Source organism: Eptatretus burgeri, chromosome 11 (genome assembly GCF_056783735.1).
Source record: "Eptatretus burgeri isolate ZD-2024b chromosome 11, Ebu_testis_v1, whole genome shotgun sequence".
Classification (NCBI taxonomy): Eukaryota; Metazoa; Chordata; class Myxini; order Myxiniformes; family Myxinidae; genus Eptatretus; species Eptatretus burgeri.
Genome location: NC_140971.1, coordinates 3,412,823 through 3,438,837, shown reverse-complemented (window position 1 = coordinate 3,438,837; position 26,015 = coordinate 3,412,823). Strand labels below are relative to the sequence as shown.

At 45.1% G+C, this 26,015-nt stretch overlaps 1 protein-coding gene across 2 annotated transcripts; it reads right to left on the bottom strand.

Annotated features, from left to right (window-relative positions):
• Positions 1-230: 230 nt before the first annotated feature.
• DNAJC11 (DnaJ heat shock protein family (Hsp40) member C11) lies at positions 231-25,057 on the bottom strand. 2 transcript variants are annotated; one of them, XM_085847769.1, is made up of 17 exons: positions 24,839-25,031; positions 24,566-24,727; positions 22,366-22,495; positions 22,176-22,249; positions 21,715-21,816; positions 21,455-21,577; positions 20,969-21,091; positions 20,811-20,884; positions 20,454-20,643; positions 15,865-15,950; positions 15,545-15,661; positions 15,279-15,434; positions 11,922-11,991; positions 9,319-9,376; positions 4,066-4,208; positions 3,720-3,849; positions 231-327 (listed from the first exon to the last, which is right to left on the bottom strand). In XM_085847769.1, the coding sequence occupies exons 1-17, from the start codon at positions 24,845-24,847 to the stop codon at positions 308-310; spliced, it is 1,767 nt and encodes a 588-aa protein (XP_085703895.1). In that variant the 5' UTR covers positions 24,848-25,031; the 3' UTR covers positions 231-307. The 2 variants fall into 2 exon arrangements, with proteins under 2 accessions (XP_085703895.1, XP_085703896.1); XM_085847770.1 differs by lacking the exon at positions 24,566-24,727 and having other exon boundaries at positions 25,014-25,057.
• Positions 25,058-26,015: the final 958 nt, after the last annotated feature.

Here is a 26,015-nt window from a genome sequence, read left to right as displayed (position 1 = left end):
GTGTATGTACCTTTAGGCCATCCTGCCAGCCCTGTTAACTGGCAAACACCGAGTTTGGGAATCATTTGAGGAAGGATGGTGATAGCGTCAGCTATTTTGACCCAACGGTAAGTATTTAAAGTACCGCACGTAATCTTCTTGGAAAACGTGCGATTGTCCTTCGTAGATTCCATCGGATTGGTAACACACACTGATGAAGCACGGAATTTAACAAAGAGAGAAAAAGAGAATAAACTTTTTTTCTTTATTTATGTACAATGGGCTCGAAGATCCACGTCCATACTGTGGTGAGAATGACGTCACCGGATCAGCTGTCGATTCGATGAGCTGCAAACAAGAGAATGAGAATGTCTGTGTAAGGTGGTGGTGACGTGCTGTTAAATACATGACCATGTGTAAGTAATCTACGTGTGTAAGGTGGTTGTGACGTGCTGTTAAATACATGACCATGTGGAAGTAATCTACGTGTGTAAGGTGGTTGTGACGTGCTGTTAAATACATGACCATGTGTAAGTAATGTACGTGTGTAAGGTGGTGGTGACGTGCTGTTAAATACATGACCATGTGTAAGTAATGTACGTGTGTAAGGTGGTGGTGACGTGCTGTTAAATACATGACCATGTGTAAGTAATCTACGTGTGTAAGGTGGTGGTGACGTGCTGTTAAATACATGACCATGTGTAAGTAATTTACGTGTGTAAGGTGGTGGTGACGTGCTGTTAAATACATGACCATGTGTAAGTAATTTACGTGTGTAAGGTGGTGGTGACGTGCTGTTAAATACATGACCATGTGTAAGTAATTTACGTGTGTAAGGTGGTGGTGACGTGCTGTTAAATACATGACCATGTGTAAGTAATCTACATGTGTAAGGTGGTGGTGACTTGCTGTTAAATACATGACCATGTCTAAGAAATCTACGTGTGTAAGGTGGTGACGTGTGCCATGACAGTTCCTTCAGAAAGTGTTCAAACCCCTTGACTTTTGTCACATGTTGTGTTACAGGCTGAATATAAAATGGACAAGTCTGAAGACGACGATGGTTCACGAGCGGTATTTGACGATGAAGATCGTTTCAGAAGTCAAGGATGAGAAAATGTGATAATGTTTGACCAAGTTATAAAATTGCTCAACATGATGTGGTACGAGTGACAGGTTATTAGCTGCAAAATGTCGAAAACCTGGTTTCGTTCAACAACTTTCAAAATTTGACCTTTGCATAACCTTTAAAGGTCACAAAACAATGTTGTGGACATTAAAATAAGGAAACAGGATATGTGCTATAGCTTAATGGAGTTAGTTCGTCGAAGAAGGTCGAAAAGCCGGTTCGATTCCCACAACTTTGAAAATTTGACCTTTGTGAACTTTAAAGGTCAAAGGTCAAGGATTATGACCTTTGGTGCAAAACTTCCTCTGGAACATTCCAGGAACAATATAACGTCATATAGGCTATATGGCATTTCGCACTCCTCGGATTATCCATACTTTGATGAAATCAGCGTAAAAACAAACTTGAAGGGGGCGCCACGGGCAAGGTGTTCGAGATACAGCAAAATGGTTTCAAGACTTTAGGTGGGGAATGACCTCAAGATTATGCATAAAAAATATTGTCATCCGAGCTCTCAAAGTTTGGGCAGTCGTATGATTTTTATGACAAAATTCGAAATTTTCTAAGTTTGTGACCTTGTAACCTTGACCTTGGGACGAAAATGAAAAATCGAGCTCCGTGGGGCTATGCAGGTGCCATTGGGCTAACCAAATACCGAAATCTCTGCCAAATTCGACAAACCCCTCGGAGAAGAAAATTTTTTATGTCAAAAATTCGTGATTTTCTAAGTTTGTGACCTTGTGACCTTGACCTTGGGCTGAAAATGAAAAATCGAGCTCCGTGGGGTTATGCAGGTGCCATTGGGCGAACCAAATACCAAAACCTCTGCCAAATTCGACAAACCCCTCGGAGAAGATGGATTTTTAGGTCAAAATCACAATTTTATAAGTTAGTGACCTTGTGACCTTGACCTTGGCCTGAAAATGAAAAATCGAGCTCCGTGGGGCTATGCAGGTGCCATGGGGCTAACCAAATATCGAAAACCCCTGCCAGATTCGACAAACCCCTGAGGAGAAGATGCAAATTGAAATCGGCTACACCCTAAAAACACAATTCGCAATTTTCTAAGTTCGTGACCTTGTGGCCTTGACCTTGGGACGAAAATGAAAAATACATCGAGCACTGTGGAGCTATGCAGGTGCCATTGGGCTAACCAAATACCGAAACCACTGCCAGATTCGACAAACCCCTTGTCGAAGATGGATTTTTATGTCAAAATCACAATTTTATAAGTATGTGACCTTGTGACCTTGACCTTGGGATGAAAATGAAAAATCGAGCTCTGTGGGGATATGCAGGTGCCATTGGACAAACGAAATACCGAAATCCCTGCCAAATTCGACAAACCCCTCGTAGAAGATGGATTTTTATGTCAAAATCACAATTTTATAAGTATGTGACCTTGTGACCTTGACCTTGGGACAAAAATGAAAAATCGAGCTCCGTGGGGCTATGCAGGTGCCATGGGGCTAACCAAATACCGAAATCCCTGCCAGATTCGACAAACCCCTCGGAGAAGAAAATTTTTTACGTCAAAAATTCTCGATTTTCTAAGTTCGTGACCTTGTGACCTTGACCTTGGGCTGAAAATGAAAAATCAAGCTCTGTGGGGCTATGCAGGTGCCATGGGGCTAACCAAATACCGAAAACCCCTGCCAGATTCGACAAACCCCTCAGAGAAGAAAATTTTTTATGTCAAAAATTCGCAATTTTCTAAGTTCGTGACCTTGTGACCTTGACCTTGGGCTGAAAATGAAAGAAATCGAGCTCCGTGGGGCTAGCCAAATACTGAAACCCCTGTCAGATTTGACAAATCCCCTCGGAGAAGATGCAAATTGAAATCGGCTACCCCCTAAAAACACGTTTTTTGGGCATGGCTCCGCCCATAATGGGCGCACCACGCCCATTCTCAGGAAAACACAACTAGATCATGATATAAACCTCCCACCAAAATTTTATCAGGACCGGATCAAAACCCACGGAGCTATGCTCGGGCCAGACAGACAGACAGACAGACAGACAAGAATAACGAATATTGTGGTCACTTGTTTTTTTCGTGGAAATATTTTTTCGTGAACCAATTAAATTGACACTAGAATTTCATCTTTTCACTTTTAATTAATTTGTAAGAATTTCTAAAAGCATGTTTTCACTTTGTCATTATGGGGTATTTAGTGTAGATCAGTGACAAAAAAAATTAAATTTAATCCATTTTAAATTTAGGATGTAGTAAAAAAAACGTGAATACTTTCTGAAGGCACTGTACATGACCATGTGAAAGTAATTTGATGCCATCACGAATGGGTAGTCAGGCCAAATGCAGGCATGTTCAAACTCCATGTCTTACGTGCATGTTCACAATTATCTGAGTTATCTATTATTTGCCTGAGGACTATGTGTGTCCAAATATGTGGATGAAATCAAAAGGGTGAGGGTGTAAGTTAAAACAGTGAGGGTGTAAGAGTTAAAGGGTGAAGGTGTTAAAGTTAAACAGTGAGGATGTAAAAGTTATAGGGTGAGGATGTAAGAATTAAAAGATGAGGGTGTAAAAGTTAAAGGGTGAGGGGGTAAAAGTTAATAAAACAGGTTTGTAACCGAATGAGATACTTACACTGCCGTGGAATCTTGAGCGGCTCGGCATCTCCCACGGTGACTTGGTGGAGCACACCACGAAACTGGTACAACACCTTGAGGCTCTTCTCCTCCCCAATGCACGGATCGTAGAATCCCGGCAGGCCCACCTGGTGGGAATACCGGTGAGATTGAAGAGAAAACATTTTATTGCAAAACTCGATCTCTAAAGCTCTTTGTTGAAAGGAAAAACATGAAAAATCTTGACAACACTCGAGAACCAAATTGAAAGATAAAAAGTGTTATGTGTTGCTCTTCATCACCGCTTGACCTACTCGGCCCCATTTTACATGGTGTACGAACACCACGATGTTGCGCGGTAATACCTTAGAAGCCTCCGTGACGACGAGCTTCGACTGCCGGACCAGGCATTGCAGCGGTGCCGTGACGTCGATGACTCGTGCCCGTTCTCCAGGTGCACTCGCATCCAGCACCAAGCGTCCGTACCACGCCTGCATTATCACCAAACCTGATGTACACATTCAAAACTTTTAATATCAGTGTCATCTTTGAGCATATTCGTTTGGTTAAGTAATTGAGATGGAAAAGGGGTGAAAGAAGGGTGCGTGTCGCACACTGCCACATCCAAATGTTTTATTATTATTATTATTATTTTTCATATAGGTATCACGTCTCATGGAAGAGCAGAACAACACGTGACAGCAAATAAACAAAATGGAAGTGCATGGGAAACGGAAGCACAAGAATGCACGCATGCACCGCAGCGTGAGAAGAGTTGCAGGTGAAAAGGGAACGGGGTCTCAGCAGGTGTAAAAAAGTTCAGGTGAAAGTGGGATAGGAGACCACAAGGCGGTGGCGGGCAGCAGACAGAAGTGGAGACAGAGCAGATTAACTAGTCTTGGATATCAACGGTTTGATAGCATCAGGACCAGCTGTAGTGGTCTACCAGCTGTAGAGTGTTTTTAGGAATTTGCAACTTTGTGGGAGGGAAGCTCATGCTGGAGGAAGTTTTCAATTGGGGAAGGGGGGGGGAGGGGTAGGATAGGTAAAGGAACAGAGTGATTACAGGGAGGTAGAGTTAAGGCACTCAACCTTGAGCATAAGCAATGTCTGTCATGACCCAATCGTTCAAAAGTGAAGGAACAGGTGAGGTGCGTTGTCCAGTAAGGGACGTGACAAACTGCCACCAGGTTTTTGTGGGTGGTGAGTGACCGAGGTCACCCCTCAAGTGGCCTTCACCCTTCAATTTCGGAGAAATCACATTGTCCCACCGGTGTGTTTGGCTTTCCAGGAGGAACAGTCGAGATTCCTTCTGACAATTGCCTCACCACACTGATTGTTGTACCAGGGATAGGGTGTTGGGCAAGATAGCTGGAAATGTGAAGATATGAACCAATGAAAGAAATGATGGTATTGAGAAAGGAGACACTATGTCCAGAGATGAAGAGATAGCAGATGTGTACATGGAAGAGACAGCAGTGTGCAGGCCAGACCAATAGGGGAAATATACCAGTTGTGCTCTGACGAAGGGTTAAAGTTTGAAACATCAGCCACATCTCACTTCCCAGAGCAGTGAACATACTATTATCGCCTTTGAGCTGATAAAATCCATTAGGGTAAACATGGGATAGGAATCCAACAGCTTGGATAAGGCTGGACATATCATGAATGACAAATGGCCGCCACTTGAAATCAACATTTGCTATTATCTCTGGACGTAATGCAGCGATTGACTTGATTCTGGTATCTAAATGTATGTTTTTGGGGGCAAGGAATCCAATGGTAGTGGCCATGATCCGGCACTCACACAGTGATCCGGCACTCACACAGTGATCCGGCACTCACACATGATCCCACACAGTGGCCATGGACGTCGTGAAGAATGCTGTGGAACACCTGAATCCTGGACAGACACCAGTGGTCACCGTTGATCAGCCACTGTTTGCTTTGGCCAAGCAGATACAGTGGAAGTGGCCAGAGAGCTATGGTGAAGACCAGATAGTGGTGATGTTTGGTGGCCTCCACATAGAGATGGCGGCACTGAGGACACTGGGGGACTGGCTGAAAGGGAGTGGTTGGGTGCAAGCACTTGTGCAAGCCGAGATTGTGACAGCATAGACAGCAGACTCATTCCTGCGAGCATCCCATGTCTTGCGCACAAGAAGAGCACATCAAGTGACTGCAGCAGCACTGTACATACTGCAACACCGTGCCTACAACCACTACTGTCTGGGAGAAACCAGGGATGCAGAGGACCTTCTGGAGTTTGAAGACTGGTGTTGCCAGAGAGGAGAAGACATCCCCCAGTTTCACGACTGGGCAACCGTGCTGGAACTAGAACTGTTGGTTCTAGTGTATGTGCGTTCTCTCAGGCAGGGATCGTTAATGATGTACCTCGATGCTCTGACAGAGCTGGTCCCCTGGTTCCATGCACTGGATCACACCCACTATGCTAGGTGGATACCAGTGCACCTGAAGGACATGGCCGAACTCACCATCAAACACCCAGATGTAGCCAGGAAATTCAGGGAAAGCCACTTCACCATTCAGAAAACACAGAGGGTGTTCTCTTCAATCCCGATTGACCAGGCACATGAGCAGAATAATGCCTGCATCAAAGGAGACGGTGGAGCAGTTGGGCTCACTGACAACCCTAGTGCCCTACGTCGCTGGATGGTTGTGGGACCAGAAGTTGCCAGGGTGATTGAAGAATTCCAGGATGGGAACCAACACTCGAGACGGCAAACAGCAGAAACACGTCATCATGATCAGATGCCAAGTGTACAGGCCTCATTTGTGAAAGATGTTCGCTCTCTCGTCGGTGTCGTAGAGGAGATGGGCAACCCATTTGAGGAGGAGAGTCAGGATGTAGTCAAACTGGACACAAAGGAGATCGCAGATCCTGCTGCTGTGGAGACCGTGATGAATGCCAAGAGGATTGGCCAAGAGCAGTTTGAGGCTTTCACCAGAGAGTGTCTGTTGGACAGAACAAAGGCAGTGGACGCACCCATTCCTCGTAACAAGCTGAAGGTGTTCAGCACTTCCACTCCAAGAAGCCAGAGCATAGGTCAGCAACAGCTCGCCTCCATCAAGAATGACCGTGAACTCTTCGCACGCCTGTACATTGGCTGCCAGACGAGGGATGGAAACCTTGAGGAGTTCTTTTGTCACGAGAATCAAGCATGTCCTCCTGCATTGTCTGATGGTGGAAGCCTCTGCACTGGTACCAAGAGTGATCTCCTCACATGCTTGGAAGAAGTCTCCGACGCAAAGACAGAGACTCCTGTCACGACCTGTATTGTGCTTGATGGAGCAGCCATCGTCCAGATGCTGAAGCCGGCTGCATCAAAGACCTTTGAAGAGTATGCACAACAGATCTTCATCCCATATATGTCCACGAAGATGCAAACAGTGTCACGCCTGGATCTGGTCTGGGATACTTACCTTGCTGATTCACTGAAAGGTAGTACACGTGCAAAGCGGGGACAAGGTGTGCGGAGTCGTGTGGTGGCTGCCGCAGCCATACCAGGAAACTGGCAGAACTTCCTACGAGTGGACAGCAACAAGACCGAGCTGTTCAGGTTCCTCTCAGCAGCTCTCATGGAATGGTTTGACCAGGAGGACAAGCAACTCGTCATTACTGATGGAGAGGCAGTGCTCAGCAAGCCACTACTGCCAGATCTGACCTCACTCGCCCATGTAACCATGAAGAAGCTGACAGTTGGATGTTGCTGCATGCATCTCACGCAGTCCAGCATGGACACCATGCAATACTCATCCGGACTGTAGACACCGATGTTGTGGTGCTGGCAGTGTCCCTTGCACAGGAGTTGCAACCAGAAGACAAACTGTGGCTGGCATTCGGAACAGGCCAGAGTTTCTGATACCTAGCAGCACACGAAATAGCAGCTGGATTGGGACGAGAGAAGGCTCGTGCACTGCCAATGTTCCACGCTCTAACTGGATGAGACACTGTGTCTAGTTTTCATAGATATGGCAAGAAGACTGCGTGGGCAGTCTGGACGGTACTGCCAGAACTCACTGAGGCGCTGCTGCTGCTGTCCTCTGCACCTCGTGACATACCAGACGATGCAATGCGCATCATCGAGAGGTTCGTGATCCTGTTGTATGATCGAACCAGCAAATGCACAGACATTGACAAGGCCAGGAGGAAACTCTTCGCAAGGAAGAACAATGTGCAGCTCATCCCTCCAACGAAGGCAGCTCTGGAGGAACATGTCAAGAGGGCAGTGTATCAAGGTGGACATGTGTGGGGTCAGATACTGCTGCCAGCACCAGAACTCCCTCCACCAACCAATTGGGGTTGGTCAAGGACTGGAGAAGGACACTACACACCTTACTGGACCAGGCTAACTGAGGCAGCTCACAGCTGCATTGAGCTGGTTTCTTGCAAGTGCAAGAAAGGGTGTGTGAGGCGCTGCAAGTGCAAAAAGGCTGCCCTTCAGTGCACAGCCCTCTGTGTGTGTGAAGGGGACTGCACATGATGATGAGTCAACAACATACATGTACTTGTGGAAATGCTGAACTTGTTAACATGACACTGTTTATGTACACGTATCTTCAGTACCGGTATATACCTAGCCTCAGATACCAGTACACCTAGCCTCAAATACTAGACCATGTAGCATGTCAGTATTATACCTAAGACATTTACAGAACTAAGACATTCTTTTCAAAGTATTGTGTTGAATCCAATATTTGCCGAGATAATTTCCAAATAAAATTATATAACAGACTGTGATAGATAATATTAAGTTGAAAATGGTACCATTGGATTCCTTGCCCCCAAAAACATACATTTAGATACCAGAATCAAGTCAATAGCTGCATTACGTCCAGAGATAATAGCAAATGTAGATTTCAAGTGGCGGCCATTTTGAAATCCAGTATGGCGGATATAAAGAGAGAATTTCAAGTGGCCCAATATCTGAAAATGTTCGCAACATATTAATGTACATTTGTGCCAAATTTGGTGCTTGTATCACAAAATGCACAACAGGTTTGCTATGCTGCTACACTTTATTTGTTTGTTTTTATACATGCTCTATGCTTGTGGAAGAGCTATGACACAGAACAAACCAGAACACAACACGACAAAAGGAACAGCAAGAGAAAGGTGAAAACCAACAGCAGGGCGGGGGGAGAAAGTAGACGGAGACGGACATATAAGGGATGTAGGTAACGACGAGGGGTAAAGGGTGGACAACATGGGTGCATTAGAAAATTTTTGGGAGGGGTGCAAGGTGGCCATGGTTAAATAAATAAATAAATAAATAAACAAACAAACAAATAAATAAATAAATAAAAGAGAGTTAAATAAATAAATAAATAAAAGAGAAAAAGCCTGGCTGCAAGTCAACAAGACTGCGACTGAAAGGGACGTATATCCTTAGATATTCCACAGGAGTTGAGGAGGGGGAGCAGAGCAGGGGCTATGGAAAAGGGAGCTCCAGACGGAAACCACAACCACCACATTGTAGATGGAGGAATGGGAGGATAGGACATGGTGTGTGGGTGGAAGAATTGAACGATTGAGTGGTGGAGGGGTTGTGGGTGGTGAAAAGGAGCTATGTGGAACAGACGGAGAGGTTCCTCACCCATCTTCGCCTCCTCAGCTTCCACATTTCTCCGTACAGTCTCTTGCATAAGTCGTATCTGTCACGGAGCAAGGAACATCGTTGGAAGAGTTGATGTGATAAGGTGCACGAGATTTTCAAAGTGAATGACGAAGGCTTCAGGAATGAAAGGGTACAATGGTGAAAAGTGAAGGAACACAAGGGGATATGACAATGATGAGAGAGAAAAGTGAATGCAGTCACAGTGTGGGTTAAAGAGAAACAAAAGATAAAAAAAAAATTAAAATTCTGAATTATCAAATCTGAAAATGATCAATCTTATTCACTTTTTATCATTTAACGTTCAACATTTGCACATTTACTTCCATCTCCTCATTCTTCCCTCGAGGTCTTCAGGACACCTGTTCACCACCACATCAGATCATCTCCCATCCAAAACCATTATCTTTTCTACCCTCGTTAACCCCCCCCCCCAAAGCTCACCTCTTTCCAGCTTTCCTGAGAGTTTGCTTTTGTATCAATTTTGTTCACACTGCATCCTTCACTACCTCTCATTCTTCTCCACATCCCATGTTGTCAAAGTTTCCCTCAATCAAATCATGTTCCTCAACCCTGCTGTTGGTGTTTCTTCCCCCCCTCTCTTTCGACTTTTCCTTTTATTCTGTTACATCCCGATCCATTCAGTGTCCTCGCTCTTCCACGAGCCTCAACTCTGTATCATCATCATCATCATCATCGTCGTCGTTTTACAGCCATTTTCATGCTTGCATGTGTAAGCTGTGGTTCACCTAATGGTTGCTTTCCAGGCTGCACGATCTCTTGCTAGCCCTCTTGTTAGGCCTTTCACTCTCAGATCATCTCTCAGCAACACATCCCATGTTTTCCTCGCAAACCCTCCAGCTCTCCTGCCATTCATATTTATACACCTCCTCACACAGCTACCTACCCACACCCTTTCCACATGTCCGAACCATCTCAACCTACCCCGACGCATAACCTCACTAATGCTTTCTATACCTAACCTATCTCTTAATTCCATATTTGATTTCCTATCCTCCAGTGTCACATCACACATCCACCTCACCGTTCTCATTTCATTTCGTTCACACCTCCGTTCATCCTCATTTTTGATCACCCATGTTTAACTGCCATACAACATCACGCTTCTAACACAAGCTACATAAAGCTTTCCCTTGAATCGGAGAGAGTTCCCTTTCGATGTCAATAGGGGTAACAACTCCCTAAACTTCCTCGAGCCACCTCAAATTCTTACATTCACTGCTGCCTCCACACCATCACCTGCACTAATCATATCACCAAGGTAAAAGAATTTATGTACACATTCCAGAGATATATCCCCATAAACTAACCTTTCTGCTCTAACTGGAGTCACTAGCTTACCTGCAAAAACAGCACATTTGAAGTCAGGTATAATCTGCAGTCCCACGTCTTGCCTCTGTGGGTTTTTTCCCCGATAGGCTTTCACATCTGACATGGTGGTGGAGAAGTAGTGCACTTACCTTTGAGCCATCTAATTTGGGCGTCCCACCTGACGATAACCCATCGGAATGGTGCTTCACAGGCAACGCAATACATCACCAAGTGCGCTTCAGACGAATGTTAAGCCGGGTGTCCTGTGTGCCAGCATTAGTGATGGCCATTAAAGATCTGGCATTAGTTGGTGGATGTGAGTTATCACAGGCACCCTGGATAAACTACTAAAGCCTGCCCTGACTACCACACGAAGGCAAAGGCAAACCACCTGGTGGGAAGAGCACAAGAGGAAGAGAGGAAAAGAGGGAGGGAGGAAGAGAGGGGGAGAGAAAGAGAGAACACATCCACATCACATTGGTTTCATAGCCAATCAGGGACCCACAGAGGCAAGACGTGCTGACCTCCACCTAAACTACCAGGAAGTTCACTCAAGACCGTGTTACTGTTTAATGATGGTTGTCTTGCACATTAAATGATAGAAAGTGAATAAAACTGATCATTATCAGATCCCGCAATTCTGAATTTTAACTTTTGTTCCTCCTTGAAGACACGGTGAAGTTTCCGTAAGAGGACTTGCATCGGTGTAGTTCTACAGGCTTGCTAAATCACTGCATGTTCCGACGTAACGATGGATCGAATTATCACGTGGGAAAAATTTGATGGGTTCTGGGTGTGTTGGTATCACATCACTTGATGACATGGATCGTGAAATCATTGGTCTATTCTACGAGAGCCTGACGAGTGGTGCCAAGATAAAACCCCGTGATCATGTAAATCCTTCAAGCAGCATGGCTGAGTGCTCTTGTAGAAAGGAAGACACTTGCGTTTTCTATTGATGACCAAAAATTCACCAGCATCGTCGTAGTTCTAAAAGCAGGAAAACCCCTCCAGACTAAACACAAGACAGCATGAAGCGAGCAGAGAGTCCCAAAACAAGGCATTAACATGTAAACAAGGACACTTCTGATTGAATGAAACATTTGCAACACTTCCCTGTGATGTGCCCCATGGACAAACAACCTCTCCTCCCCACCACCACCACCACCAAAACAATCATTCTGAGGTCAAGCAGAGCGAGGGAGTGCCTGTAACCATGTGCGGTGGTGCATTGTTGGTTTAGTGGTACTGACCACTGCCTCTGCTTCTTCCTTATGTCTTTGCATTTCACTTGAACGGTTCTCCCTTTGCTCTTTCACTTCTCTGTCACCAGGACACACACATCACAGGTAACCATCATTGCACGTACATAACAGGACCCAAAACAGAAGCACCTTCCCATCAACTCATCATCAGGGTTACTGAAAGGAAATGTCACAAAATCAAAAATTTACATCATCCATCTGGTGGGCTACAATGGCTCATCTATTACAAAAACAAGCTTCGGTGTGTGTGTGTGTGTGTGTGTGTGTGTGTGTGTGTGTGTGTGTGTGTGTGTGTGTGTGTGTGTGTGTGTGTGTGTGTGTGTGTGTGTGTGTGTGTGTGTGTGTGTGTGTGTGTGTTATTCTAAAGGGTTCCTATGGCGGTAGATGAAGAACCAGAGAGTTGGTGTCAAAGCCACCCAATGCTCGCCTGTTTATACATTTATCGTTTTTCAGACTCGTCTAATAATTAATATTTTTTATAAAGCATTGCAGTGAAGTCTGATCCAAATAATTTTAAAGCAACATATGTATTTGTATATTGTAATCAGTAACAAGAGCGCAAGTGAGCACAATATTCGCCCGAACAAGAAGGTATATACAGAATTGTGCTGCTACATGGAAAACAGCATCCTGGTTGCCATGGCAACCACTTTAGATGACGAACGTATGTTGCGACACACCCTCCACAGTCTGTACCTATGTACCAGATATGAAACGTGAAAGTTTAAAACTTTGGGAGTTAGAGTGCGGACAGGAACGGATTGGAAACAGCATCCTGGTTGCCATGGCAACCACTTTAGATGACGAACGTATGTCACGAAATACCGTCTCCACAGTCTGTACCTATGTACCAAATATGAAACGTGAAAGTTGAAAACTTTGGGAGTTAGCGTGTGGACAGGAACGAACGAACGAACGGACAGACAGACAGACAGAGAGACAGACGGACGACCGGTATCACATAATACACCCCGATATATATATATATATATATATATATATATATATATATATATATATATATATATATATATATATATATATATATATATATATATATATATATATATATATATATATATATATATATATATATATATATATATATATCGGGCGTATAAAAAATAGTGTGGTAATAAAAACATTAGAAAGGAAAAAAATAACTTGCACCAAAAACTAACATTTTCACGCTCACGCTGATGCTCACGCCGGGGGTATCGCTATAGCTCTCTGTTCTTCGAACAGGCGAGCTAAAAACGGGACTGCTGGAAAGATAATACAATACTGTAAAAGTGGAGATTTTCGCGTGATTACGTTTTCACGCCACTCGACATGAAAACATGTTCACGCATTTTTCATTTCGTGGAGCGGGCATGAGACGTGCATGACAATCAACAATGAGGACCATATGAAATCCCAGCGGATGTTTACATCGGGAGAAAATTACTTTCAGTGCAACCAGAACTGAAGAGAAATAGGAATGAAAACAAACTTAAGAATAAACTCAGGTTTATGAACCCGGCATTGGAACAGGATCGCCCGTAGGGGAGGGGGGGGGGGGTACTCTGCTAATTAAAATAATATGCGCAAAACAGCTCATTAATATTGTTATGTCTGAGGGGGGTGGGTATGCATTCAAAGGGTAATTAGGATGTTTAATTAGGTATGCCATGCTGTTCGAGTTGTACCAGGATTTCGATGTAATAAGTAGCAATTCAGTGGTGATAAGTTGTCTAGTAAATGTCCATTTCTTCAAGGGGGAAATGATAATTGTCGCGTAATTAGATAGGGAGACGGGTTAGGGTAAGTGTGTCTACGTAAACCCCTTTTAGTATTCCCTGGAGGCTTGCCGTGACGTCACAGGACAGTGCTGCGGATGGCTCCGCCCCGTGATCACGATTGGCGGAAGGCGACGGCGGAGGGCCAATAAAACGGCTCGAATGGAAGTGACGAGGACTCGAGGATAAAAAGGTTCTGTTCGGGGAAAAGGGGTGAAAGAAGAAGATCGATAAAGAAAAAGCGTTTTGGTGGAGGCTGTTGTGCTCGGAGCGTGCTCGATTGTTGCGCTGGTTCGTTCCTGGATTCATCGTGTCTCGTGGCCTTGCTGTTCCTCGTGCCTCACCTCGGTTGGCTCTGGGGTTCTGCTGGCTCAGAGTACGGGGTCGAACGGCGGGCGGACCTGCCTCCCTCTCCTGCTCGCAACTTGGCGCCAGAACTGGCTCCCTGGCGGCTGTGAGCGGACTTTGGCCGACACCAGGAGGTCGACAGCACCACGGTGTCTCCTGCACCAGACGAGCGCAACGCCAGCTCGTCCGACGCCAATCCAGGGACTGTTGCGTCTACACCACGGGCCAGCCTGACCACCAGGACCAGCTACGTTGTGTGTGTGTGTGTGTGTGTGTGTGTGTGTGTGTGTGTGTGTGCGTGTGTGCGTGTGTGTGTGTGTGTGCGTGTGTGTGTGTGTGTGTGCGTGTGCGTGTGTGCGTGTGTGTGTGTGTGCGTGTGTGTGTGTGTGTGCGTGTGTGCGTGTGTGTGCGTGTGTGTGTTTGTGTGTACCTGGCGCCTTAGAGGGTTTGAGATTTGTATATCCATTGGAATCGTTTGTGTTTTCCCCACGCCCGTACCCACACCACCATCCCGTCGAATCGCCCCGGATCCCTCCTCTTGCCGAGTCTTATTATTATTTCTGTTAGAGAAATAAACATTATTAACTCAGTGAAAAGCGACTCGTGCCACCTTCCTCGTCCCGTTTGCGGTAGAGCGATTAGAACCGCCATGTTTGGGTTATAAATAAATAAACCGCCTCCATCGTTTCGGCTCATTCTACGTTGGCGGGACTGTTCAAGTCCCGTGGACGTCACAATATTCATGATCCTGGAAGTACCATGGGCAGCAATGAAGCGGCGGTGTTTTATGAGTGTCAGGGAGGAATTAACACCTCTTTTGTTCTGACTGACAGTCTTGCTCACTATCATAGTTTATTTTGCTTCGTCTTGTACTCCACATCGACTTATCTATGAAGGAAGGGAAAATTGGAAAATTAGCCAATTCGACTTGTACTCAACATCGACTGAAACACCAAAAATATGGTACTCAAAACGCGAGCTAAAAATAAACAACAAAAATAAACCTAAAAAGTCAAAATGATGATCCACAAGCCTACAGGTCGTCCCACTAACCCCAAGGCCAAGCCACAGGTCCAAAGATGTCCTGACAAAGTCACAGAGTATCGATTGCCAGTTTCCAGGTGACTGCAATTATTCTGCCCAAAGCACAAATCTCGGGCCTTCTTATCAACAGCTGGGAATAGATTAGCTGTGCCGACAGAGGGTAGCATTCGTTTACCTCTCTTTCCGTGAACGGAGATACGGCTGTATGACCAGTCTGTCGAGGGCAAGGTATGCCAGCAAAGGGGTCACTGTGGCGTACAGTACCACGCTCGGGGACACCTCACTAGCCAGGTGCGCGGGAATTGTGTACATCTGGTTGGCACGGTTCAACCTGCGGAAACCACGAGGATGAAACAGACTAAGGTCATGAAAGAAAACGCAAACGTGTATCTAAATAGTATTTAAAAGGCTAAAGAGTAGTTTGAAGAAGCATTGGGGTACCTCAGACGAAGATGTACGCCATGAGGTAGGCCAAGGCTGACAGAGGCACCGAGGGTGCTGTGCCGTGAAATCTTCCTCTCTGCGCCGTACTCCAACACGGTACCAAACATGCCCACTCTGCGGTGTGTCAGTTGGTGACGCATCATGCACATGAATGGACCCAATGATAAGATACTTCTTACAAGCAGTATGACGGAAACTATACATCACAATTTATTACATGTCACCACGACACAAAATATCCCGAAACACGATCCGTGACGACATCACAGTGTTGGACTAAAAACACCGATACGACTGTGTAGAACAATGGGTTGTACCTGAGTGAGGCTTTGAGGCGAGTGCGCTTCTCATCCTGGCCTTTGTACTGCCCGCTGAGCAGCACAAAGGAGTTGGGAACTCCAAGCTTAAGAGAGGATAAAGGACGGTGAGTAAAATACGTACATGGAAAGCTGTGATTATTATTGATCGATATTGACAACGAAGTTCTGTTTACGGTGCTTTGACAAAGATCCATGTTTGTGATGGCAAAATAACAACGAGCGCTAAAACTGCGACGGCACAGTACATCAGTATCAGAAACATGCCATTCTGAGCACAGTGAGAAGCCATGTTATTCCTTCGGGATGGGAAGAGATTACATTCAGCCCAACAATGGGGAAATCCCAATGATACTTGCGGAAACCGCAAAATCAAATTGCAACAGTCCAACAGTAATTTTATCGCACAACAACAAAAAAGTGGTTTAAAAAGACTCAAAAGATGAATTCAAGTTTTAAACTGGAGTGAAGTCGACGGCGTGCCATTGCAGATCCCCACACTTCCCACCTAAAGCAAAGTTGAAAGATGTCAAAAAATTTCACCAGGAATGACCCAATATCAAATTTCGAGTTAAATATTCACCCCACCCCCCCCCCCCATTTTGACCCCCAAGTCCCCACCCATCGGGATATGAACTGGTGGTCAAATCAAAAAAAAAATCGTTACATATTTCATGCATTCTCCCCCAATGGTGATTGCATATTGAGTTTCATTTTAAAACATGTTCCTGGAATTGCATTTTTGGTATTTCATCTTCGGTACTGTTCATTTGGGCAAAAATGATGCTGATCTTGCACCTTCCTGCCATGTGGTGATCATAACTACCAAGTTTGGTGAATTTGTGCCAAACCGTTTAGGAGGAGATAGCGTGACGGACGGACAGACAGACAGACGGATGGAGCCGATTACAATATCCTCCCCATTTTTTTCAAAAAGCATGGGGATAATGATTGTGAAATTCCAGTTACCGGTCCAGATTGCAACTGCTCCCTCCATGAAAAAGGAAGTAAAACACAACCTTGCAGTTTCCAGACCAACGAGCTCAGACATTCGTCCAAAACCCCATGCATAGTCTCTGTGCTTCGCATGACCGAGTCATAGTTTCCTCTCTCAAACCGCTTGTTATGTTTCATGGCTAACAAGACGAGCACTTCCTGGTGCACTCTTCCACTTTCAAATGCTAACAGCATTTGCACTAAAAGCAATTGTAAATTTGTCTTTAATTTCTAAATGTAAACGCTACCTCCTCACTCACCTCTCACGCTACTTCCTTCCCCTCCTCTCACGCTACCTCCTTCCCCTCCTCTCATGCTGCCTCCGCCCCCCACCCTCATGCTGCCCCCTCCCCTCTCCTCATGCTATACTCCTTCCAAAACCCCTCCAACACCATACAACTCTGGAGGTCGAGGAGAGGAAGGGATGTCAAAGAATGTGCAAATTGGACAAATGAAACCTTTTTTCTTTTTTTTAATCGGAACTGCTGCTCGGATCAATTCCGCAATTCGTCTCAAGTTAAGAGATTCTTGAGCTTATCATATGTGTGGAAATTAAATAAAGGCATGAACACTGGAGCAGCTTTTTCGAGGATTGAAGGAAAACGCCCTTCCTTTCCTTCACCTTCCCTCACACTTACCTCCTCCCATAGACCCTCCACCCCCACGGACTCTTCTGGGTGGTGTCCAGGCGTTGTTTAGTACGACCCGTTTGAACATGCTGTTTTAACCTACCCAACTTCGTTCAATCCTGTACTAATGCTGGCAAAAGTGGACCATTCCCCTTATTCCCTCCCCCTCCCCCACTTTCACTCAAGTCCCCCGATCAAACATGTCCAGAACACCCCCTTCTCCTTCCCACTACCTCCCTCTCTCCCCCATCCTCCTCACTCCCTCTCCCCTCCTGGAGTGTATAGCGACGTGTGGTGAGGCATCGCTCTCCCCACCTTTCTCGCTCTCCCCACCTTTCTCACTCTCCCCCCTTTCTCACACCCCCTCCTCACTCCCCCTCGCCTGTTTTAATATTCCCGTCAGCGAAGCGATGGGTGATATTTGCTCGTATTTAATATCGGAGGTTATTATTTAATTATATCAGGTTAGTAAAAATAGATCTTTCCCAATTTTTCCCCAATTGGTTCACGAAAAAAGTGAAAAAATATTTTCACGAAAAAAATAAGTGACCACTATATTCGTTATTGGTGTGTGTGTGTGTGTGTGTGTGTGTGTGTGTGTGTGTGTGTGTGTGTGTGTGTGTGTGTGTGTGTGTGTGAGTGTGTGTGTGAGTGTGTGTGTGTCTCTATGTCTGTCTGTCTGTCTCTGTATGTTGGGTAGTCGATCTCGTCGAAAAAAAAAATTTGAAATTTGTTCTACCCCTATTATCAGTTTTTCCGTCGATTTGTTTATCTGTCTGTCTGTCCCTCTGTTCGGTCCAGTGCTCAGTCAATACAATGGCGATTTCGATGAAACTTGGTTGGTAGGTTCATACCATGACCTAGTTGTGTGCAAATGAGAACCGTTGCTGTGGGCACCACTGTTGCCTAATGACGGGACTTTGAAATTTTTGAAAAATCATAAAAAAATTAATTTTTTCGAAAATCAAAAATCGGGCCACGAGCGACTGTGGGCAGTACATTCAGCCATATTGTCAAAAATTTCCAGCCGGATCCCATGAAAACTGTCGGAGAAGATACACTTTGAATGAACCCTGGTCGAAAACAATAAAAAAACGAAGTTCGTTATATCTCAGAGACTATGAGTCAGATATACATGAAACTGGTATGGTAGGTTCATGGTATGTCCTAGTTATGTGTGAGAAAGAACCGTTGCTATGGACCCCTCCGTTGCCTAGCATCGGCCAAAAAACCTCTAAATGTGGGGGTATTTTAACGAAAAAACAATCTGCAGCATTAACCCTTGAAGCTAGAATCATGAATTTTCTTGTGCTTAATCCTCAGGTCATTCCCCATCGAACGGGCCCATCGCGTCAGGTTATATTGGGGAGGCGACTACCCATGTCCGCTTACAGTCTTGTCTGTCTGTCTGTCTGTCCCGAGCATAGCTCCATGGGTTTTTGATCCGAGCCTGATAAAATTTTGGTGGGAGGTTTATATCATGATCTAGTTGTGTTTTCCTGAAAATGGGCGTGTTGCGCCCATTATGGGCGGAGCCACGTCCAAAAAACATGTGTTTTCAGGGGGTAGCCGATTTCAATTTGCATCTTCTCCTTGGGGGTTTGTCGAATCTGATGGGGGTTTCAGTATTTGGTTCGCCCAATGGCACCTGCATAGCCCCACGGAGATCGATTTTTCATTTTCGTCCCAAGGTCAAAAGGTCACGAACTTAGAAAATTTCGAATTTTAACATAAAAAAATCATACGACCGCCCAAACTTTGAGAGCTAGGATGACAATCTTTTTTATGCATAATCTTGAGGTCATTCCCCACCTAAAGTCTTCAAACCATTTTTCTCTATCTCGAACACCTTGCCCGTGGCGCCCCCTTCAAGCTTGTTTTTCCACTGATTTCATCAAAGTATGGATTATCCGAGGAGTGCGAAATGCCATAAAGCCGATATGATGTTATATTGTTCCTGGAATGTTCCAGAGGAAGTTTTGCACCAAAGGTCATAATCCTTGACCTTTGACCTTTAAAGTTCACAAAGGTCAAATTTTCAAAGTTGTGGGAATCGAACCGGGTTTTCGACCTTCTTCGACGAACTAACTCCAATAAGCTATAGCACCTACCCTGTTTCCTTATTTTAATGTCCACAACATTGTTTTGTGTCCTTTAAAGGTTATGCAAAGGTCAAATTTTTCAAGTTGTTGAACGAAACCGGGTTTTCGACATTTTGCAGCTAATAACCTGTCACTCATACCACATCATGTTGATCATTTTTATAACTTGGTGAAACATTATCACATTGTCTCATCCTTGACTTCTGAAGCAATCTACATCGTCAAATACCGCTCGTGAACCATCGTCGTCTTCAGACTTGTTTAGTTCTAGATTTTAACTTAATTATTTGGGCTCCGAGTTTCGATCATCAAATACAGAATCAGATTTCCAATATCAGCTTTTAATAAGTCTATACAATGCATTATTCAATCTTGCCAGGAGCCAATAAAATTGCACCAAGCATCACACAGCCAATTAGCGTTTTAGGCCCGATTTCAACCCCTTAATGAGCGCAGATGCGGGCAACAAACCTTCGTTAGGCATCAGATATGAAGGATTTTTTTCCCCAAGTTTCATCAAAACTGTTTGGCTCAAGCGATAATGTCTGAAGTGTTTACTGACTGACTGATTTACCTAAGGATACTGCTCGATCGCATAAGCCCACCGGACTAAAGTTGAGGTGAGCTAATAATATATCCAGTATATTGTTAAATTCCAGAGCACGTGTGTACACGCGCACACACACACGCACGCACGCACGCACGCACGCACGCACGCGCGCGCTTACACACACACACACACACACACACACACACACACACACACACACACACACACACACACACACACACACACACACACACACACACACACACACACACACACACACACACGCACACACACACACACACACGTGTTTACCTGCAAAGTGAGCGCCAGGTGAGCGCTTTCCGTGTCTCGTATTATTGAAGCATTCATGGCAGATATGAGGCCCCATCTCCACGTGAGCGAGCCAGTGGTGTGTGGTGTTAAACGGCGAGCCATAACGCACGTGATTCCAGGGCGTATTCCCCCTGCCGAGGCCAGAATCGCCCCCCGACATGACACCGAGCTGGAGATAAGGAAGGAGTGACTAGTAAAACAGAATCATGTTGTAGAGGGCCTTTGTGGTTATGGAAGGGTGTTTGAAGGTGGTGGGTTTGTGGTGTTGCATTCATAGTGTGAAACTAATTTGTTTTTAAACCACTTTGAGGCATATTGTGCCGTGCTGTCTCAAACCTGCGTGCCGACAAGTTCTGATGAACCTTTAAGCCCACAGTTGGCCCAGTTACGTCACCCAATTCCAAATCTGCCTGAAGAACAAAGGAACCAACTCGTACTCCACAATTTCTCGCACATGTACAACTCCTTTATATTTGTTCATATCCACCACTTACCTCTGCCCAGCCCCATGAGGGATAAAGGCGGCGAAGAACAAGAGTCAGGGAACCACCACCGGTCCCGTTCTGCGTACAAAGGGATCCCGCGAGGGACACCGTGTCTCTCAAACTTAAAGGTGCCTGGATGAAAGGATGGGCAAGAAAGTGGACAGATGAGTATGTACACTATACTCTGGGTAACTGCCATGCCATGACCTCTATATTCTGTGTAACTGCCATGCTGTAACCTCTGTAATCTGGGTAATTGCCATTCCGCTACCTTTATATTCTGGTTAACTGCCTTGCCGTTACCTTTATACTGTGAGTAATCTCCATGCCATTAACTCAATACTGTGAGTAATCTCCATGCCGTTACCTCTACAATCTGGGTAATTGTCATGCCGTTACCTTTATACTCTGGGTAATCTCCATGCCGTTACCTTTATACTCTGGGTAATCTCCATGCCGTTACCTTTATACTCTGGGTAATCGCCAAGCCGTTACCTCTATACTCTGTGCAATCGCCATGCGGTTGACTTCCATCTGTGTCGTTCGGGTATATTCACCATCTTCATCATCATAAGAGTCAAACAAATCCGTGAGGTCGAGCCCCAGCAACACTGTTCCCTAAAACGACAAAATGACTGTTTCACAACACTTTATTTATTTATTTATTTAGTAATAACATCAAACATTATGCTTTACAGCACAAGTCGAGTTCGTAAATTAGTTCAACATGGGAAGTTGATCAAGACTGCATCTACTTTCGGGTTTGTCCGTTGCTGCAACCGACGTTCTTCTCGTTCCTTCTTCAGCTGTTCAAATTCATCCTGCACCTCAGCTTGTGTGCGGGTACGCTTCACCACCTTGTGTGCACACACGCGGGTGAACACACACACACACACACACACACACACACACACACACACACACACACACACATACACACTCTCTCTATTGTGGATGCAGCACACGTTAGGGCCACCACAGGCCACCACAAGCAAGCTGTGGCTGCCTCCATGGGAATGTACTGGGTTGGATATAATACTTAATGGGTCATTTTATATTTCAGACAACAATATGAAGTGAAACATTGTATAATGATCACATGTTGTGGTTCTAAGTGAAAATAAGAGTTTTGCTTCACGAAATGTAAAAGATGGAGGATAACGTGCCTATGAGAGATGGTTGGGAGTAGCATTTGAAAGTGTGTGGTGTACTGTACCTCCCAACCCTCCATGTCCAGACCACGTTTACCGTAAATATCATAGATTGCTCTCGTCTGAGGATCACTCAGAACTAGGGTAGGGGGTAAAGGCATCAAAACGGGCACGGATCAAAAACGCTTCAGTTGCTTCGCGTCAGGACGCTCGAAGCAAATGCCCGAGTGTATCGGCCGGTCACGATTGTCCTACCTTCGTAAGCACGGTGCAGACGCGTGAACATGGCATCGGCGTGCCGCTTGTCCTCCGCAGACGCGTGCTTGTCCGGGTGGTAGACCATGCACAGGCGCCGGTAAGCGGCTTTCAGCTCCTCCGGCGTGGCCTGGGTTGAATAAGAGGCAAAATGTGAAGCGTTTTTCATGACCAATGGCAATGGATGATTTCATAAGATGTGTGACAGTCATGTGACCTCGACATTCAATGCTTCTGGAAGCATTTAAAGAGCTCAATGTAAAGAAAGGAAACACTTTGGTGAATAAGCCATAAGAATCAAGATACAATAACATGATTAGAACATGGTATGTTTAAGTGGTTGTGTTTTGTACGTAGGTTGGTGGTGTATCTGAATAATCGCTTTATATTACGGAATACGAGTCTGTATGAAGGCTGCTATCGGTCTGTGTCGGCGATCGAGATAAACAATCCCACTTTGTTAACTACAGGTAACCACCACGGTAAACAAGGTGCAGCTGATGTTCCGAGCGTTAACCCTTTTTGCTCCGATGAAGAGCTAACACTCGAAGTATTTACTCGTATCGTGTTTGAGTTTATTAAATCCATTGTTTATAATCACTTTACGATTTGAGAAATGCAAATTTAATCAAAGTCAAGGTGTGCGGCGACGACAGTGTGTTGAGAGGGTAGGGCAGGTGATCGAGCCATCGTATCACGACGGGTTTGCACGCGCACACTCAAGTTTGTAGTTTTGATTATTCAGCACATGGTTATACAATCAATGTGTGACGGGGGCGGGCGGGGGCTGCAGTCCGTGGTTTGTGGTTAATCAGATATATTTATCCCTTCTCACCGACAGGCGACAATGCACCCCTTCACCATCTCGATAGCAAACGTGTATGTGCAGCGTTCGAGTTTATTACGATTCCAGGTTGTAGCAAAACGTTACGTGGTTTTTTAACCACCTCTCCAGTCGAGCTCCCTCTGCACTACCAGGCCTCCGACCCTCGCCAGCTCCTCCAAGATACAAGCGTTCCTCCATTAACCTCCTCCTAGTTAAACCCCCAAAATCCAGGCTTACCGTTCACCTCAAATCTTTTGTCCCCCTTTTCTCCCATATGTGAACCACCTTCCCAAAGCCACTCTTCCCTCCAGAGCTTCTGGCACCACCATATATCATATCATCCCCCCCCCCAACCACAATCTTTTCCCATTCGTTCATCCCCTTTCTTGTGCGCAACCATTGCCCCACTGATGCCTTTTACCCTCCATCAAGGCACTCTTCCATGAGCCTCGATATTGTATCAGAAGTATAAACTAGAGTAATTCGACTGCGCGCAGTCGATGGGTATGCCTCCGCTCTCCCGACATATTTGACCCTTGACCTTTATCATATCTGGCCCAAAATCTAATCAGTTAATTGCCCTGTCTAACTTTACCTTTGCACCAAGTTTGTTGAAATTCTGTCCAATATTTCTTGAGTTCGGATGTAAACGGTAAAATTTCAGAGTTTGACCTTGACCTTTGACCCTTGACCTTTATCACATCTGGCCCAAAATCTAATCACTTAATTGCCCCGTCTTACTTTACCTTTTTTAACCAAGTTTGATGAAATTCTACAATTTGCTTCTTGAGTTATCGCGTCAACGAAAATCCGGACAGACGGACGGATGGACGGACGGACAGACTGACAACCCGGAAACATAAAAATAAAAAAATACAAACCTTAATTGAGCAGACTATCCATTCCGATGAGTTGCTTTAATTTAATGCTACCCTCATTGGCAGGTAACCATGAGATGGACACGAAGGGCACACAAGGCAAGTCATCGGCTGGGGCTTGAACTTGGGCCTGAAGAGGTGTGACGGTCACGCACGAAACGGATCGCCCGACAATTCAATGTGCTGTTGTCGGTTCGTTGTAAAATTGGAGTAGTCAGAGTACGTCGTGCACGCATCGTTTAGTTAGACTTTATCTCTCTGAAACAATTGATGATCCCAACCGCCCTCGTCGATAAATTACATACGAAACCAGGAGCATACGTGCGCGCCGGGCGGTACAGAGGTACAGGTGGACAATAAATAATCGTTTAGGTCACGGATAAGCCTCATGGTTGGACGTTGCCTGGAGACAAGAACCTCGTGGGCTCTCATCTGGACCTGAGAAAGTCCGAACAATCTGTCTGAGCGTGTCTTATCTCGGGCAAAGTGTCCGCACCTCTCTACGGACGTTTAGCAGCGAGTAGAAGTCTCCATCGTCCACCTCATCTTGCTCTTCAATGGGCGCCGCCATTGTGGCTCGTCGGGACGGCCGCAAAAGGCAAGACTGCCGGAAAGAGGCGAAGTGTCGTAAAACCGTCAGGAAGTCCTTTGTCAGGATCTAGATACGCCACGTACCAAAAAAAATAATATATATGTATAAATGTGTCAACGCATTGCATATCGGGATTAATGAGTTAATTTGATGATAACACTGAGCTGAAGGCCTGACCTCGTTCATAAATATGAGAAAACGCCATGTGTGTTACTGAGTGGAAAGAAGAGTTGTCCTTCGAATTCTCCACGAAAATCGCCTTTTTTTGGTCACGGAAGGGCCTTCTTTCGCAGCACCACTCAAGTTTACACACACACACATAGACACACTTCTTTGTACATCTCACTCGTACCAGATTCAGAACGGAACAACACAACACCATCTCCCCATTCCGCCAGGACAAGATGGAGGACAAAAACATTATTTTTTCCTTTCACCGAGTATTTTGTTGATGTTAATCTTTTGGGGCATTTCATCGCTTTTTCTCCTGCTTGACTTGTTTACCCGTTGAGCTTGCCCTCAGCGTGTGCAGCCGTAATACATTTGAGGGTGTGTTCTCGACGTAATCGCCGAGCTCCTCCGTCGTTCCCCCTTCTTCCACGTTTATTGGGGTTTTTAAAAAAAAATAATCCCGGTGTTCAGTTGCCAAGCAGCTGCCTTAGCGCTTGTCAAGCCAGACGTTCCTTATCGACGGGGTGCTTGCTTGTGTGCTTAAGCCGCTTGGCGAGCGCTCTATTAGCTTATTTGTCGGTGTGTGAAGTACTTTTTCTACAGAAATCAATATAAGTGTGCTTGGTGATGTGTAAATCCTTGTACTCGGGTTAATATTAAGGAATTTATGTGGATTTTTAGCCACGTCTCGCGAACGTGGCTCCAGGAGAACGCTCGAGCTTCTTCTTCTTCTTCTTCTTCTTCTTCTTCTTCTTCTTCTTCTTCTTCTTCTTCTTAAATCTTTCGGACTCGGCTCTTTTACATACAGGATCCGGATCTCCTTAAATACTAAACACCTCAACACATCCTCGCATTGACGGTGCCTTTTGAGAGCGTCTATCATGAACTTTTAAATATATTCGGACATTTGCTTTAAAGTTTCGAAAAGTTCACGTCACTATTTAAAGATTATTCTATTTAATGTGTTGTAATTTCGTAAATACACGATTTTCTCGTCATGAACGAGGAGCCTCCATGACGGGTCTCGCTATTGGCTCCATCAAGGCACGTGACTAAATATTGGGAGTTGGTGTTGTTATTGCGTTTAGGACGCGGCTCTTGGACACGTTTATCCTTGTTTAAAATGGGGAAACAGTCGATTTTTCGGCCTTTGTTCGACGTGGAGTGAGATGGGAAGCCTTGC

What these genes read in the sequence shown, in the direction of transcription:
- DNAJC11 (XM_085847769.1), bottom strand. An exon ending in TGGACATGGAGGGTTGGGAG is followed by an intron (nt 21,817 to 22,175) that starts GTACAGTACACC and finishes TGTGCACACAAG; the next exon opens with GTGGTGAAGCGTACCCGCAC. An exon ending in CAGAACTTGTCGGCACGCAG is followed by an intron (nt 20,644 to 20,810) that starts GTTTGAGACAGC and finishes CCTTATCTCCAG; the next exon opens with CTCGGTGTCATGTCGGGGGG.